This window comes from Pleurodeles waltl, chromosome 10, assembly GCF_031143425.1.
Source record: "Pleurodeles waltl isolate 20211129_DDA chromosome 10, aPleWal1.hap1.20221129, whole genome shotgun sequence".
Lineage (NCBI taxonomy): Eukaryota > Metazoa > Chordata > Amphibia > Caudata > Salamandridae > Pleurodeles > Pleurodeles waltl.
Genome location: NC_090449.1, coordinates 480,762,488 through 480,779,620, shown reverse-complemented (window position 1 = coordinate 480,779,620; position 17,133 = coordinate 480,762,488). Strand labels below are relative to the sequence as shown.

Sequence of the window (17,133 nt, the reverse complement as noted above, 5' to 3'; positions counted from 1 at the left end):
TGATATCGTTCGTTTAGATGCTGCCTCTCCTGTCCTCAAATGACCATAATTTACAAACAAGCGGTTAGAATGTCTAATCTATTTTGTCTTATCCAGATAAAATTTCAGCACTCTTTTCAAGTCTAAGGAGTGCAATGCTTTCTCTGCCGGAGTCTCCGGATTGGGAAAGAAAGTCTGTAAAGATATAGTCTGATTGATATGGAATTCTGACACCACCTTCGGAAGGAAAGATGGGTGAGTTCGCAGAACCACTCTATTGTCATGAAAAACCGTGTACGGTTCTTTGGAAGACAAAGCCTGGATTTCGCTGACCCTCCTCGCTGAAGTAATGGCCACTAAAAAAGCTGTCTTCCACGTAAGGTGTTGTAAAGAGGCCTTATGTATAGGTTCAAAAGGAGGGCCCATAAGTTTTGACAATACTATGTTCAGTTGCCATGGAGGAGAAGGTCTCCGAATGGGCGGAAAAACTTTTCAAACCTTCTAAGAAATCCTTGACTACAGGTTTCGTAAAGAAGGATTCCTGAGAAGGTGACTTGCGATAGGCTGTAATGGCAGACAAATGTACCTTAATAGATGATACCTGCAGACCGGACTTTGCCAGATGAAGCAAATAGGACAGTATGACATCCTCCTGAGCCCGTATGGGATTCTGACCTTGTTGACAGCACCATATGTAGAATCTCTTCCACTTAAAAGCGTAAGAACGCCGCGTGGAAGGTCGTTTGGACTCTTTCAAGAAGTTCATGCACTCCTGCGAGAGCCCTAGGTACCCATACCTCAGGAATTCAGGAGCCATGCTGTTAAGCTCAGAGAGGGTAGGTTGGGATGTAGAATCCTGCCCTCCATTCTGCTCAGAAGATCCGGTCTGCACGGCAGCCTCCTGTGAGGTTTTTCCGATAGGTTGAGGAGATCTGTGTACCAGAATTGACGGGGCCATTGTGGCGCTATGAGAATCATTCTGGTTCTGGATCTGTAAAGTTTGTTGATCACTGCCGGTATGAGGGGAATCGGCAGAAAGGCGTAGAGAAATATCCCTGACCAGTCGATCAACAGGGCATTCCCTCGAGATCCCGGACGGTAGAACCTGGATGCGAAGTCTGGGCATTTCTTGTTTACTTCGTCTGCGAAGAGATCCAGTTGAGGCCGACCCCATTGAGCGAAGATGTATTCGACGACTTCGCCGTGTAGGACCCAATCGTGTGCGTCCTCTAGGTGTCTGCTCAGGAAATCTGCTTCCCCGTTTTGTTGACCTGGCAGGTGAACCGCTGTAAGTGACATTCCTCTGGCCAGGAGCCAATGCCATATCGTTTGGGACTCTCGAGATAGGGGTAGGGATCTCGTTCCCCCCTGTTTGTTCAAATAATACATTGTGGCTGTATTGCCTGAAGAGACGCATCCGTTACCAGAGTGTCGGATGGAACTACCTGGTGAAAGGGAGCACCTACTGACAGGTGAGGTCTGTGCATCCACCATTTCAATGACTGAAGTACTACTGCCGGTAGTCGCACTCTGTCTTCCCAGCTACCTGTCCTTTGGCTCCAGTTGCTCTCCAATGCCTCTTGGAGGGGCCTCATGTGGAGTCTGGCATTTGGGACAATAAAAATGCATGATGCCATGGAGCCCAGCAGCGATGTCACCTGACGTGCCGTAGGTGCGTTGGCTTTCAACAGGTCCTGACACTTCCTGTCTATTGAGGATAGTCGTTCCTCCGAAGGATACACTCTTTGGAGTTCTGTGTTTATTATAGCTCCCAGGTAGTGAAGGTTCTGTGTTGGAATCAAGGTTGACTTTTGGTAATTGACCTGAAGACCTAGAGACTCGCAAACTCGGAGCACAATGTCCCGATGGCTTTTCGCCTGCTCCGGAGAAGAAGCCTTCAGTAACCAGTCGTCTAGGTATGGGTAGATGAATATCTTTTGTTTTCGAAGATGCGCCGCTACCACTGCCATACATTTCGAGAAGACGCGTGGGGCAGATTTCAGGCCAAATGGTAGAACTCTGAACTGATAATGCTGTAACGCTACTTGGAAGCGCAGGAATTTCCGATATTTGGGAGCTATTGGGATGTGAAAATATGCATCCTGCAGGTCGATGGAGCACATCCAGTCTCCCTGATGTAGCTGAGGGAAAATCTGGTGAAGCGCTAGCATCCTGAACTTCTGTTTCCTTATGTATTTGTTCAGCAGCCGTAGGTCCAGAATTGGTCTGAAAACGCCCTCTCGACCCTTCTTCGCCACCAGAAAGTAACGGGAGTAAACCCCCTTTCCTCTGTGCGCAGGTGGAACCTTTTCTATGGCATTCTTTTGTAAGAGGGCGAGAGCCTCTTTGCGCAGCAGGCTGAGATGAGATGGATTGCATTTGGTTGGTGGCAAGTGTGGTGGAGGCTGTTTGAAAAGAAGAGAGTAGCCATTTTCGACAATATTGAGCACCCATTTGTCTCTTGTGATAGAGTGCCACTCGTGAAGATAACCTGTAATACTTCCCCCCACCGAGTGGTGTACAGTGTCGAGGGAAGCGAGATCTCATTGTTTGGCCGGCGCTTTCGGAGTGGACTGTTGAGGTCTACTTGACCCTCGCTCCCTTGTGTTCCTTCGCTGAAAAAGAGGGCGTCCCTGCCGTTGCTGTGACCTTTGGGACCAGTGAGGGGTTTGAACCCTCTGCTGGAAAGGGCGCCTGTCATAAGGCCTATACCTCCGCCTGAAATCTTTCTTCCTTTCCAGGCCCACTGCCCTCATGGTATCCACCTCGGTCTTCATTCGGGCCATTTCCTCGTCTGCATGGGCACCAAACAGCGAGTTCCCGGCGAATGGGAGATTCAGGATGCGTTGTTGTGCTTCCTGCTTTAAACCAGTGAGTCTCAGCCAGGAAGACCTCCTTGCACAGATTCCATGTGCGTACCCATGTGCAGCTAAATCCGCCCCATCTGCCGCCGTGCTGATAACCTGGTTGGATACCAGGCATCCCTCTTGCAGGATCTCTTGAAAATCTTGTCTGTCCTCTCTGGGCAATTTCTCTGTGAATCTATTGAGAGAGTCCCACAGAGAACGATCATACCTGCCCAGGAGTGCAGAAGCACTGGAGACTTTCATTGCCAAAGCCGCTGTACCGCACATCTTTCTCCCCAGAGAGTCTAGATGCCTGCTCTCTTTATCCGGGGGGGACCGTGGATGATGATGCCACCGAGTGGGTCTTTCGGGCTGCGGCTAATATTACTGAGTCCGGTGGCGGATCCTTCCTGAGGAACAAAGGGTCCTGTTCGGGAGCCTTGTATTTTTTGAGAATCCTAGCCGGGGCATGTAAGGAAATGCCTCCTTGGCATGGTTACCCCCTGACTTTTTGCCTTTGCTGATGCTATGTTTTGAATTGAAAGTGTGCTGAGGCCTGCTAACCAGGCCCCAGCACCAGTGTTCTTTCCCTAACCTGTACTTTTGATTCCACAATTGGCACACCCTGGCATCCAGATAAGTCCCTTGTAACTAGTACCTCTGGTACCAAGGGCCCTGATGCCAGGGAAAGTCTCTAAGGGCTGCAGCATGTATTATGCCACCCTAGAGACCCCCTCACTCAGCACAGACACACTGCTTACCAGCTTGTGTGTGTGCTAGTGAGAACAAAATGAGTAAGTCGACATGGCACTCCCCTCAGGGTGCCATGCCAGCCTCTCACTGCCTATGCAGTATAGGTAAGACACCCCTCTAGCAGGCCTTACAGCCCTAAGGCAGGGTGCACTATACCATAGGTGAGGGTACCAGTGCATGAGCACTGTGCCCCTACAGTGTCTAAGCAAAACCTTAGACATTGTAAGTGCAGGGTAGCCATAAGAGTATATGGTCTGGGAGTCTGTTTACACGAACTCCACAGCACCATAATGGCTACACTGAAAACTGGGAAGTTTGGTATCAAACTTCTCAGCACAATAAATGCACACTGATGCCAGTGTACATTTTATTGTAAAATACACCACAGAGGGCACCTTAGAGGTGCCCCCTGAAACTTAACCGACTATCTGTGTAGGCTGACTGGTTCCAGCAGCCTGCCACACTAGAGACATGTTGCTGGCCCCATGGGGAGAGTGCCTTTGTCACTCTGAGGCCAGTAACAAAGCCTGCACTGGGTGGAGATGCTAACACCTCCCCCAGGCAGGAGCTGTAACACCTGGCGGTGAGCCTCAAAGGCTCACCCCTTTGTCACAGCACCGCAGGACACTCCAGCTTAGTGGAGTTGCCCGCCCCCTCCGGCCACGGCCCCCACTTTTGGCGGCAAGGCTGGAGGAAACAAAGAAAACAACAAGGAGGAGTCACTGGCCAGTCAGGACAGCCCCTAAGGTGTCCTGAGCTGAAGTGACTAACTTTTAGAAATCCTCCATCTTGCAGATGGAGGATTCCCCCAATAGGATTAGGGATGTGACCCCCTCCCCTTGGGAGGAGGCACAAAGAGGGTGTACTCACCCTCAGGGCTAGTAGCCATTGGCTACTAACCCCCCAGACCTAAACACGCCCTTAAATTTAGTATTTAAGGGCTCTTCCTGAACCTAGAAATTAGATTCCTGCAACTACAAGAAGAAGGACTGCTGAGCTGACAAACCCCTGCAGAGGAAGAACAGAAGACACCAACTGCCTTGGCCCCAGACTTACCGGCCTGTCTCCTGCCTTCCAAAGAAACCTGCTCCAGCGACGCTTTCCAAGGGACCAGCGACCTCTGAATCCTCTGAGGACTGCCCTGCTTCGAAAAAGACAAGAAACTCCCGAGGACAGCGGCACTGCTCCAAAAGAACTGCAACTTTGTTACAAGGAGCAGATTTAAAGACCCCTGCAACTCCCCGCAAGAAGCGTGAGACTTGCAACACTGCACCCGGCGACCCAGACTCGACTGGTGGAGAACAACCAACTCAGGGAGGACCCTCCGGCGACTCTACGACTGAGTAACCAAAGTTGTCCCCCCTGAGCTCCCACAGCGACGCCTGCAGAGGGAATCCCCAGGCTCCCCCTGACCGCGACTGTCTGAACTCCATTTCCCGACGGCTGGAAAAGACCCTGCACCCGCAGCCCCCAGCCCCTAAAGAAACGGAACTTCTGTGCAGGAGTGACCCCCAGGAGGCCCTCTCCCTTGCCCAGGTGGTGGCTACCCCGAGGAGCCCCCCCCCCTTGCCTGCCTGCATCGCTTAAGAGACCCCTTGGTCTCCCATTGAAAACTGAAGGAAACCAGACGCTTGTTTGCACACTGCACCCGGCCGCCCCCGCGCTGCTGAGGGTGTACTTTCTGTGCTATCTTGGGTCCCCCCCCGTGCCGTACAAAACCCCCCTGGTCTGCCCTCCGAAGACGCGGGTACTTACCTGCTGGCAGACTGGAACCGGGGCACCCCCTTCTCTCCATTATAGCCTATGTGTTTTGGGCACCTCTTTGACCTTTGCACCTGACCGGCCCTGAGCTGCTGGTGTGATAACTTTGGGGTTGCTCTGAACCCCCAACGGTGGGCTACCTTGGACCAAGAACTGAAACCTGTAAGTGCCTTACTTACCTGTTGAAACTAACAATAACTTACCTCCCCCAGGAACTGTGAAAATTGCACTAAGTGTCCACTTTTAAAACAGCTTATTGTGTTTTATGTGAAAAGTATACATGCTAAAGTAATGATTCAAAGTTCCTAGAGTACTTACCTGCAATACCTTTCAAACAAGATATTACATGTAAAATTTGAACCTGTGGTTCTTAAAATAAACTAAGAAAAGATTTTTCTATAACAAAACCTATTGGCTGGATTTGTCTCTGAGTGTGTGTACCTCATTTATTGTCTATGTGTATGTACAACAAATGCTTAACACTACTCCTTGGATAAGCCTACTGCTCGACCACACTACCACAAAACAGAGCATTAGTATTATCTCTTTTTACCACTATTTTACCTCTAAGGGGAACCCTTGGACTCTGTGCATGCTATTCCTTACTTTGAAATAGCACATACAGAGCCAACCTCCTACATTGGTGGATCAGCGGTGGGGTACAAGACTTTGCATTTGCTGGACTACTCAGCCAATACCTGATCACACGACAAATTCCAAAATTGTCATTAGAAATTGATTTTTGCAATTTGAAAAGTTTTCTAAATTCTTTAAAGTCCTGCTAGGGCCTTGTGTTAGTCCCTGTTAGCATTTCTTTTAGAGTTTAAAAGTTTGTAAAAGTTTGAATTAGATTCTAGAACTAGTTTTAGATTCTTAAAAGCATTCCAACTTTTAGAAGAATAATGTCTAGTACAGATTTGAATGTGGTGGAACTCGACACCACACCTTACCTCCATCTCCAGATGAAAGAGCTAAGGTCACTCTGTAACATAAGAAAAATAACAATGGGCTCCAGACCTACCAAAGTACAGCTCCAGGAGCTGTTGGCAGAGTATGATAGAGCCAACCTCTCTGTGGATAACACAGAGGAGGATGATAGGACTGGTGGAGGGGATTCTTCCTCCAGTTCACTATCTAGGGAGAACAGGGCTTCTCAAGCCCTGACTCCAAAAATAATAGTCAGAGATGCTGGCCCCCTCACAGGAGGGACCAACAACTCTGAAATCACTGAGGATAACTCCAGTGAAGAGGACATCCAGTTAGCCAGGATGGCCAAAAGATTGGCTTTGGAAAAACAGATCCTAGCCATAGAGAGGGAAAGACAAGAGATGGGCCTAGGACCCATCAATGGTGGCAGCAACATAACTAGGGTCAGAGATTCTCCTGACATGTTGAAAATCCCCAAAGGGATTGTAACTAAATATGAAGATGGTGATGACATCACCAAATGGTTCACAGCTTTTGAGAGGGCTTGTGAAACCAGAAAAGTGAACAAATCTCACTGGGGTGCTCTCCTTTGGGAAATGTTCACAGGAAAGTGTAGGGATAGACTCCTCACACTCTCTAAAAAAGATGCAGAATCTTATGACCTCATGAAGGGTACCCTGATTGAGGGCTTTGGATTCTCCACTGAGTATAGGATTAGATTCAGGGGGGCTCAAAAATCCTCGAGCAAGACCTGGGTTGACTTTGTAGACTACTCAGTGAAAACACTAGATGGTTGGATTCAAGGCAATGGTGTAAGTGATTATGATGGGCTGTACAATTTATTTGTGAAAGAACACCTATTGAGTAATTGTTTCAATGATAAACTGCATCAGCATCTGGTGGACCTAGGACCAATTTCTCCCCAAGAATTGGGAAAGAAGGCGGACCATTGGGTCAAGACTAGGGTGTCCAAAACTTCCACAGGGGGTGACCAAAAGAAAGGGGTCACAAAACCTCCCCAGGGGAAAGGTGGTGAGACAGCCAAAAACAAAAATAGTAAAGAGTCTTCTACAGGCCCCCAAAAACCTGCACAGGAGGGTGGGCCCAGAGCCTCTTCACAAAACAATTCTGGGTACAAGGGTAAAAACTTTGATCCCAAAAAGGCCTGGTGTCGTAACTGTAGTCAGTCTGGACACCAAACTGGAGACAAGGCCTGTCCCAAGAAAGATACCACTTCTAACTCCCATCCAGCTAAAACTGGAATGGCCAGTGTAAAGAAATGGCTCCCTGTTGCAGTTACCCCCCACTTTTTGCCCGATACTGATGCTGACTTGACTGAGAAGTGTGCTGGGACCCTGCTAACCAGGCCCCAGCACCAGTGTTCTTTCCCTAACCTGTACTTTTGTATCCACAATTGGCAGACCCTGGCATCCAGATAAGTCCCTTGTAACTGGTACTTCTAGTACCAAGGGCCCTGATGCCAAGGAAGGTCTCTAAGGGCTGCAGCATGTCTTATGCCACCCTGGAGACCTCTCACTCAGCACAGACACACTGCTTGCCAGCTTGTGTGTGCTAGTGAGAACAAAACGAGTAAGTCGACATGGCACTCCCCTCAGGGTGCCATGCCAGCCTCTCACTGCCTATGCAAGTATATGTCAGTCACCCCTCTAGCAGGCCTTACAGCCCTAAGGCAGGGTGCACTATACCATAGGTGAGGGTACCAGTGCATGAGCCTGGTACCCCTACAGTGTCTAAACAAAACCTTAGACATTGTAAGTGCAGGGTAGCCATAAGAGTATATGGTCTGGGAGCTTGTCAAACACGAACTCCACAGCACCATAATGGCTACACTGAAAACTGGGAAGTTTGGTATCAAACTTCTCAGCACAATAAATGCACACTGATGCCAGTGTACATTTTATTGTAAAATACACCACAGAGGGCATCTTAGAGGTGCCCCCTGAAACTTAACCGACTATCTGTGTAGGCTGACTGGTTCCAGCAGCCTGCCACACTAGAGACATGTTGCTGGCCCCATGGGGAGAGTGCCTTTGTCACTCTGAGGCCAGTAACAAAGCCTGCACTGGGTGGAGATGCTAACACCTCCCCCAGGCAGGAGCTGTAACACCTGGCGGTGAGCCTCAAAGGCTCACCCCTTTGTCACAGCCCAGCAGGGCACTCCAGCTTAGTGGAGTTGCCCGCCCCCTCCGGCCACGGCCCCCACTTTTGGCGGCAAGGCTGGAGGGAACAAAGAAAGCCACAAGGAGGAGTCACTGGCCAGTCAGGACAGCCCCTAAGGTGTCCTGAGCTGAGGTGACTAACTTTTAGAAATCCTCCATCTTGCAGATGGAGGATTCCCCCAATAGGGTTAGGATTGTGACCCCCTCCCCTTGGGAGGAGGCACAAAGAGGGTGTACCCACCCTCAGGGCTAGTAGCCATTGGCTACTAACCCCCCAGACCTAAACACGCCCTTAAAATTAGTATTTAAGGGCTACCCTGAACCCTAGCAAATTAGATTCCTGCAACAACAAGAAGAAGGACTGCCTAGCTGAAAACCCCTGCAGAGGAAGACCAGAAGACAACAACTGCCTTGGCTCCAGAAACTCACCGGCCTGTCTCCTGCCTTCCAAAGAACTCTGCTCCAGCGACGCCTTCCAAAGGGACCAGCGACCTCTGAATCCTCTGAGGACTGCCCTGCTTCGACGACGACAAGAAACTCCCGAGGACAGCGGACCTGCTCCAAAAAGACTGCAACTTTGTTTCAAGAAGCAGCTTTAAAGAACCCTGCAACTCCCCGCAAGAAGCGTGAGACTTGCAACACTGCACCCGGCGACCCCGACTCGGCTGGTGGAGAACCAACACCTCAGGGAGGACCCCCGGACTACTCTACGACTGTGAGTACCAAAACCTGCCCCCCTGAGCCCCCACAGCGCCGCCTGCAGAGGGAATCCCGAGGCTTCCCCTGACCGCGACTCTCTGAAACCTAAGTCCCGACGCCTGGAAAAGACCCTGCACCCGCAGCCCCCAGGACCTGAAGGACCGGACTTTCACTGGAGAAGTGACCCCCAGGAGTCCCTCTCCCTTGCCCAAGTGGAGGTTTCCCCGAGGAAGCCCCCCTTGCCTGCCTGCAGCGCTGAAGAGATCCCTTGATCTCTCATTGACTAACATTGCGAACCCGACGCTTGTTCTAACACTGCACCCGGCCGCCCCCGCGCCGCTGAGGGTGAAATTTCTGTGTGGGCTTGTGTCCCCCCCGGTGCCCTACAAAATCCCCCTGGTCTGCCCTCCGAAGACGCGGGTACTTACCTGCAAGCAGACCGGAACCGGGGCACCCCCTTCTCTCCATTATAGCCTATGCGTTTTGGGCACCACTTTGAACTCTGCACCTGACCGGCCCTGAGCTGCTGGTGTGGTAACTTTGGGGTTGCTCTGAACCCCCAACGGTGGGCTACCTTGGACCAAGAACTGAACCCTGTAAGTGTCTTACTTACCTGGTAAACTAACAAAAACTTACCTCCCCCAGGAACTGTGAAAATTGCACTGTGTCCACTTTTGAAATAGCTATTTGTCAATAACTTGAAAAGTATACATGCAATTGAAATGATTCAAAGTTCCTAATGTACTTACCTGCAATACCTTTCAAACAAGATATTACATGTTAAATTTGAACCTGTGGTTCTTAAAATAAACTAAGAAAATATATTTTTCTATACAAAACCTATTGGCTGGATTTGTCTCCGAGTGTGTGTACCTCATTTATTGTCTATGTGTGTGTACAACAAATGCTTAACACTATTCCTTGGATAAGCCTACTGCTCGACCACACTACCACAAAATAGAGCATTAGTATTATCTCTTTTTACCACTATTTTACCTCTAAGGGGAACCCTTGGACTCTGTGCATGCTATTCCTTACTTTGAAATAGCACATACAGAGCCAACTTCCTACAGCCAGTCTCCAAGTGGGATCAACAGTGTGCCCAGAGCAAATCAGGTGTCACACTGAAGCTACATTAGTCTCTGAGGGTGGGGTGGATTTCGCCACACTGGCTGCCTGGCCCCCTAACATGCAAAAATACAGACAGCAGCTCTTAATTAATGGGACAAGTGTAGAGGGCCTGAGGGATACAGGTGCCAGTGTCACCATGGTGACAGAGAAACTGGTTTCCCCTGGCCAATACCTGACTGGACAAACCTATCCAGTCACCAATGCTGACAATCAAACTAAAGTACATCCCATGGCAATGGTAACTTTAGAGTGGGGAGGGGTCAATGGCCTGAAACAGGTGGTGGTCTCCTCAAATATCCCAGTAGACTGTTTGCTTGGAAACGACCTTTATTGTCTATGTGTATGTACAACAAATGCTTAACACTACTCCTTGGATAAGCCTACTGCTCGACCACACTACCACAAAATAGAGCATTAGTATTATCTTTTTACCACTATTTTACCTCTAAGGGGAACCCTTGGACTCTGTGCATGCTATTCCTTACTTTGAAATAGCACATACAGAGCCAACCTCCTACAGGGCAGATTTGAGTGTGGCTGGGGCCAGAAAAGTGTCCATGGTTGGCTGCAACAAACCAGGCACTAGAGGCAGCAGCTTTTTTGACGCTGATCTCTGTTGCAGAGTCTCAAAGATGACTGACGAGGAGGTAGATGGCTCTGGAACCTCTATGTTTAATTTCGGCGCTCCTCTTAACAGCACCTCGTTAAACGTGGTAATGTCATCCACCGGTGAGACCCTAGCAGGTGGAGAATCTGTTAGGGTTGGGGAGTAACGCCCGACAGATGATCCTGACGACTACCAAGAGGGTGATCTTCTTCGTGAACGAGACCTGGATCGTCGCTGAGAACGAGACCTGCTGCGAGACGCTGTAGCAGAGCGCCCAGGCCTCGCGGTCGGTTGACGAGGAGCAGAAGGAGCCCGTCCTGCCCTTGCTGTCGGTGATGGCGTTCTTGGCAGGGAGGCAGTAGGCGAGTATTCGCGAATACTGCGAATCCGGGGAGGCCACTGGTCTGTTAAGGCTCTCTAGCCATCTTGGAGATAGATTGATGGGCGAAACATGCCCAGATGATGCCGCTCTTGAATGAGGTGAGGGTACCAGTGCATGAGCATGGTACCCCTACAGTGTCTAAACAAAACCTTAGACATTGTAAGTGCAGGGTAGCCATAAGAGTATATGGTCTGGGAGTCTGTCAAACACGAACTCCACAGCACCATAATGGCTACACTGAAAACTGGGAAGTTTGGTATCAAACTTCTCAGCACAATAAATGCACACTGATGCCAGTGTACATTTTATTGCAAAATACACCCCAGAGGGCACCTTAGAGGTGCCCCCTGAAACTTAACCGACTATCTGTGTAGGCTGACTAGTTCCAGCAGCCTGCCACACTAGAGACATGTTGCTGGCCCCATGGGGAGAGTGCCTTTGTCACTCTGAGGCCAGTAACAAAGCCTGCACTGGGTGGAGATGCTAACACCTCCCCCAGGCAGGAGCTGTAACACCTGGCGGTGAGCCTCAAAGGCTCACCCCTTTGTCACAGCACCGCAGGACACTCCAGCTAGTGGAGTTGCCCGCCCCCTCCGGCCCGGCCCCCACTTTTGGCGGCAAGGCCGGAGAAAATAATGAGAATAACAAGGAGGAGTCACTGGCCAGTCAGGACAGCCCCTAAGGTGTCCTGAGCTGAAGTGACTAACTTTTAGAAATCCTCCATCTTGCAGATGGAGGATTCCCCCAATAGGGTTAGGATTGTGACCCCCTCCCCTTGGGAGGAGACACAAAGAGGGTGTACCCACCCTCAGGGCTAGTAGCCATTGGCTACTAACCCCCCAGACCTAAACACGCCCTTAAATTTAGTATTTAAGGGCTACCCTGAACCCTAGAAAATTAGATTCCTGCAACAACAAGAAGAAGGACTGCCTAGCTGAAAACCCCTGCAGAGGAAGACCAGAAGACAACAACTGCCTTGGCTCCAGAAACTCACCGGCCTGTCTCCTGCCTTCCAAAGAACTCTGCTCCAGCGACGCCTTCCAAAGGGACCAGCGACCTCTGAATCCTCTGAGGACTGCCCTGCTTCGACGACGACAAGAAACTCCCGAGGACAGCGGACCTGCTCCAAAAAGACTGCAACTTTATCCAAAGAAGCAGCTTTAAAGAACCCTGCAATCTCCCCGCAAGAAGCGTGAGACTTGCAACACTGCACCCGGCGACCCCGACTCGGCTGGTGGAGAACCAACACCTCAGGGAGGACCCCCGGACTACTCTCCGACTGTGAGTACCAAAACCTGTCCCCCCTGAGCCCCCACAGCGCCGCCTGCAGAGGGAATCCCGAGGCTTCCCCTGACCGCGACTCTCTGAAACCTAAGTCCCGACGCCTGGAAAAGACCCTGCACCCGCAGCCCCCAGGACCTGAAGGACCGGACTTTCACTGGAGAAGTGACCCCCAGGAGTCCCTCTCCCTTGCCCAAGTGGAGGTTTCCCCGAGGAAGCCCCCCCTTGCCTGCCTGCAGCGCTGAAGAGATCCGTTGATCTCTCATAGACTAACATTGCAAACCTGACGCTGGTTTCTGCACTGCACCCGGCCGCCCCCGCGCTGCTGAGGGTGAAATTTCTGTGTGGGCTTGTGTCCCCCCCGGTGCCCTACAAAACCCCCCTGGTCTGCCCTCCGAAGACGCGGGTACTTACCTGCAAGCAGACCGGAACCGGGGCCCCCCCTTCTCTCCATTCTAGCCTATGCGTTTTTGGCACCACTTTGAACTCTGCACCTGACCGGCCCTGAGCTGCTGGTGTGGTGACTTTGGGGTTGCTCTGAACCCCCAACGGTGGGCTACCTTGGACCAAGAACTGAACCCTGTAAGTGTCTTACTTACCTGGTAAAACTAACAAAAACTTACCTCCCCCAGGAACTGTGAAAATTGCACTGTGTCCACTTTTAAAATAGCTATTTGTGAATAACTTGAAAAGTATACATGCAATTGAAATGATTCAAAGTTCCTAATGTACTTACCTGCAATACCTTTCAAACAAGATATTACATGTTACATTTGAACCTGTGGTTCTTAAAATAAACTAAGAAAAGATATTTTTCTATAACAAAACCTATTGGCTGGATTTGTCTCTGAGTGTGTGTACCTCATTTATTGTCTATGTGTATGTACAACAAATGCTTAACACTACTCCTTGGATAAGCCTACTGCTCGACCACACTACCACAAAAATAGAGCATTAGTATTATCTATTTTTACCACTATTTTATCTCTAAGGGGAACCCTTGGACTCTGTGCATGCTATTCCTTACTTTGAAATAGCACATACAGAGCCAACTTCCTACACACAGCATGTGTATCTGCAGCTACACATGCCATCGAACACATGGCTACAATAATAACTGGGCACAAAGGCTGGGTCACACCCTTCTCTACAAAGAACATCCACTACATAATGCTGCAACCCTGAGTAATCAATGCTGATCATGAATAGGTTCAAATTGGTCAGTGATACAAGGTCTGCCCTTGGATTGCACCATCCTTCAAATCCGGAAGCAGATGTGAACTCCAATACAAACAAAAAATGCATTCGGCCTAAGCCAAATATTCCACTTAGGACAGTAGGAGGAAATCACCAAAATAAGCTATGATTCTGCATCTAAAAAGAAGCTGTCCAGCCAGCCACTGTGAAGGAAACTGAGGAAAGCGCATGCACACTGCGTATTTGTAGACTAAAAGCAAAGTTAATCTTACCTCTCCAGTTAGTAACTTAAGGAGTGTCGACTTCCCAGCTCCATTTGGGCCAACGAGAGCTACCCGGGTATCCAGGTCTATCCCAAATTCTATGTTTGTGTAGATCATTGGCTGAAAGGAAAAGACATTGAAGGCCACTAGTTGTTAGCATGCCAAAATTCTATCCTCTCGAAAGACACATATCTAAGAACTATTCCATGATGCTCAATAGGCTTAAACCTCAAACAGGACAAAAACAATGAGCAAATAACCTTTTGCAATAATGCAGGGCTGCCAATACTGATCACAGTAATATTGTGACAAAACAGAACACTGTTTCTGACAATATCCAATCCCTTTCACAATGTGCCACAAGTCCCGTGTGAGCTGGTCTGTTCATGAAGGACAGGTTTCGTACCTGTAATCCAAGAACTCCTTCAGGGCAAATTTCCGCTGAAATCATAGGCACTGAATAGTCCCTGCAGCAGGTTAGCACGGCTATTCAAGACTCAGGATTATCAATGGTATAGCATGCTGCTGAATACAACATGTGCTGGCACCTTACAATTCCCTAACACAGTTTCCAGCCCATTTCTTGACTCCTCAGATTTTTCCTTTTCCAAAATGGCTCAATACCTCAAATATGCAGAAAGATGGCATCTTTTCCTCATGCATAGTAATTGGCACGGTTCCTTCTACAAATAAGTGAGTCTCTCTTGATAAAAACTAACTTTGAAAGAACTTAAAAAAAAAAACGATAACTGTGTGCATGGCTATTCAAGAACTCCCATGCACATGGTTTAATATACTCACCCCGTCCACGCTATACTTAAAGCTCACATTCTGCACCATAATAACAGGAGGCGGGATCTTGCCACAAGATGGGAAATAAAATGATAGGGTCTGTAAAATAAATTTTAAAAAAATAAGACACTGGTAAGGAGGGTTGACTCGTACTCATACTTTATTTCGACCACTGGTCATAAAAGTTACACATAAAATAAAAAGAAAGTGCATTCATTATCATTGTGCTCTCGAAGTTACTTATTTTTATCCTAATTCTCAACTTTTCTAAAACCTTCAGATACTAGCAATAAAATCATCAGAGGTGATAGTCTGCTGTAATCCATCAAGGTTCCCAATACATAGTTCAACATTTAGATTCCAGGATTTCTAAAGCATCTGTATCAAAATGAGAATAATTTAGTTGTTTAAAAGTTATCAAGATAATTAAAAGATAGCTACAGATTCAAATTTCCCAACTGTAAGGAAATGCCTCCTTGGCATGGTTACCCCCTGACTTTTTGCCTTTGCTGATGCTATGTTTTGAATTGAAAGTGTGCTGAGGCCTGCTAACCAGGCCCCAGCACCAGTGTTCTTTCCTTAACCTGTACTTTTGTATCCACAATTGGCACACCCTGGCATCCAGGTAAGTCCCTTGTAACTGGTACCTCTGGTACCAAGGGCCCTGATGCCAGGGAAGGTCTCTAAGGGCTGCAGCATGTCTTATGCCACCCTGGAGACCCCTCACTCAGCACAGACACACTGCTTGCCAGCTTGTGTGTGCTGGTGAGAACAAAATGAGTAAGTCGACATGGCACTCCCCTCAGGGTGCCATGCCAGCCTCTCACTGCCTATGCAAGTATAGATAAGTCACCCCTCTAGCAGGCCTTACAGCCCTAAGGCAGGGTGCACTATACCATAGGTGAGGGCACCAGTGCATGAGCACTGTGCCCCTACAGTGTCTAAACAAAACCTTAGACATTGTAAGTGCAGGGTAGCCATAAGAGTATATGGTCTGGGAGTCTGTCAAACACGAACTCCACAGCACCATAATGGCTACACTGAAAACTGGGAAGTTTGGTATCAAACTTCTCAGCACAATAAATGCACACTGATGCCAGTGTACATTTTATTGTAAAATACACACCAGAGGGCACCTTAGAGGTGCCCCCTGAAACCTTAACCGACTATCTGTGTAGGCTGACTGGTTCCAGCAGCCTGCCACAACCGAGACATGTTGCTGGCCCCATGGGGAGAGTGCCTTTGTCACTCTGAGGCCAGTAACAAAGCCTGCACTGGGTGGAGATGCTAACACCTCCCCCAGGCAGGAGCTGTAACACCTGGCGGTGAGCCTCAAAGGCTCACCCCTTTGTTCCAGCACTGCAGGACACTCCAGCTAGTGGAGTTGCCCGCCCCCTCCGGCCACTGCCCCCACTTTTGCCTGCAAGGCCGGAGGAAATAATGAGAATAACAAGGAGGAGTCACTGGCCAGTCAGGACAGCCCCTAAGGTGTCCTGAGCTGAAGTGACTAACTTTTAGAAATCCTCCATCTTGCAGATGGAGGATTCCCCCAATAGGATTAGGGATGTGACCCCCTCCCCTTGGGAGGAGGCACAAAGAGGGTGTACCCACCCTCAGGGCTAGTAGCCATTGGCTACTAACCCCCCAGACCTAAACACGCCCTTAAATTTAGTATTTAAGGGCTTCCCTGAACCTAAGAATTTAGATTCCTGAAACTACAAGAAGAGGACTGCTGAGCTGAAAACCCCCTACAGAAGAAGAACAGAAGACACCAACTGCTTTGGCCCCAGTGTTACCGGCCTGTCTCCTGCCTTCCAAAGAAACCTGCTCCAGCGACGCTTTCCAAAGGACCAGCGACCTCTGAATCCTCCGAGGACTGCCCTGCTTCAAGAAAGACAAGAAACTCCCGAGGACAGCGGCACTGCTCCAAAAGAACTGCAACTTTGTTTCAAAGGAGCAGATTTAAAGACCCCTGCAACTCCCCGCAAGAAGTGAGACTTGCAACACTGCACCCGGCGACCCAGACTCGACTGGTGGAGAACCAACACCTCAGGGAGGACCCTCCGGCGACTCAGAGAGTAACCAAAGTTGTCACCCCTGAGCCCCCACAGCGACGCCTGCAGAGGGAATCCCGAGGCTCCCCCTGACCGCGACTGCCTGAACCTAAAGTCCTGACGGCTGGAAAAGACCCTGCACCCGCAGCCCCCAGCACCTGAAGGAACTGAACTTCTGTGCAGGAGTGACCCCCAGGAGGCCCTCTCCCTTGCCCAGGTGGTGGCTACCCTGAGGAGCCCCCCCCTTGCCTGCACCGCTGAAGAGACCCCTTGGTCTCCCA

The 17,133-nt window shown here is 49.5% G+C and overlaps 1 protein-coding gene across 1 annotated transcript in view; it reads right to left on the bottom strand.

Moving 5' to 3' along the window:
* Positions 1-17,133, bottom strand: part of ABCF2 (ATP binding cassette subfamily F member 2) — a 293,880-nt gene that overhangs the window by 182,648 nt on the left and 94,099 nt on the right. Inside the window, exons 9-10 of the mRNA XM_069212334.1 lie at positions 14,808-14,897; positions 14,016-14,126 (exon numbers count right to left, since the gene is read on the bottom strand). Of these exons, the coding sequence (XP_069068435.1) occupies positions 14,016-14,126; positions 14,808-14,897 (201 nt within the window). The remainder of the gene's footprint in view (positions 1-14,015; positions 14,127-14,807; positions 14,898-17,133) is intronic.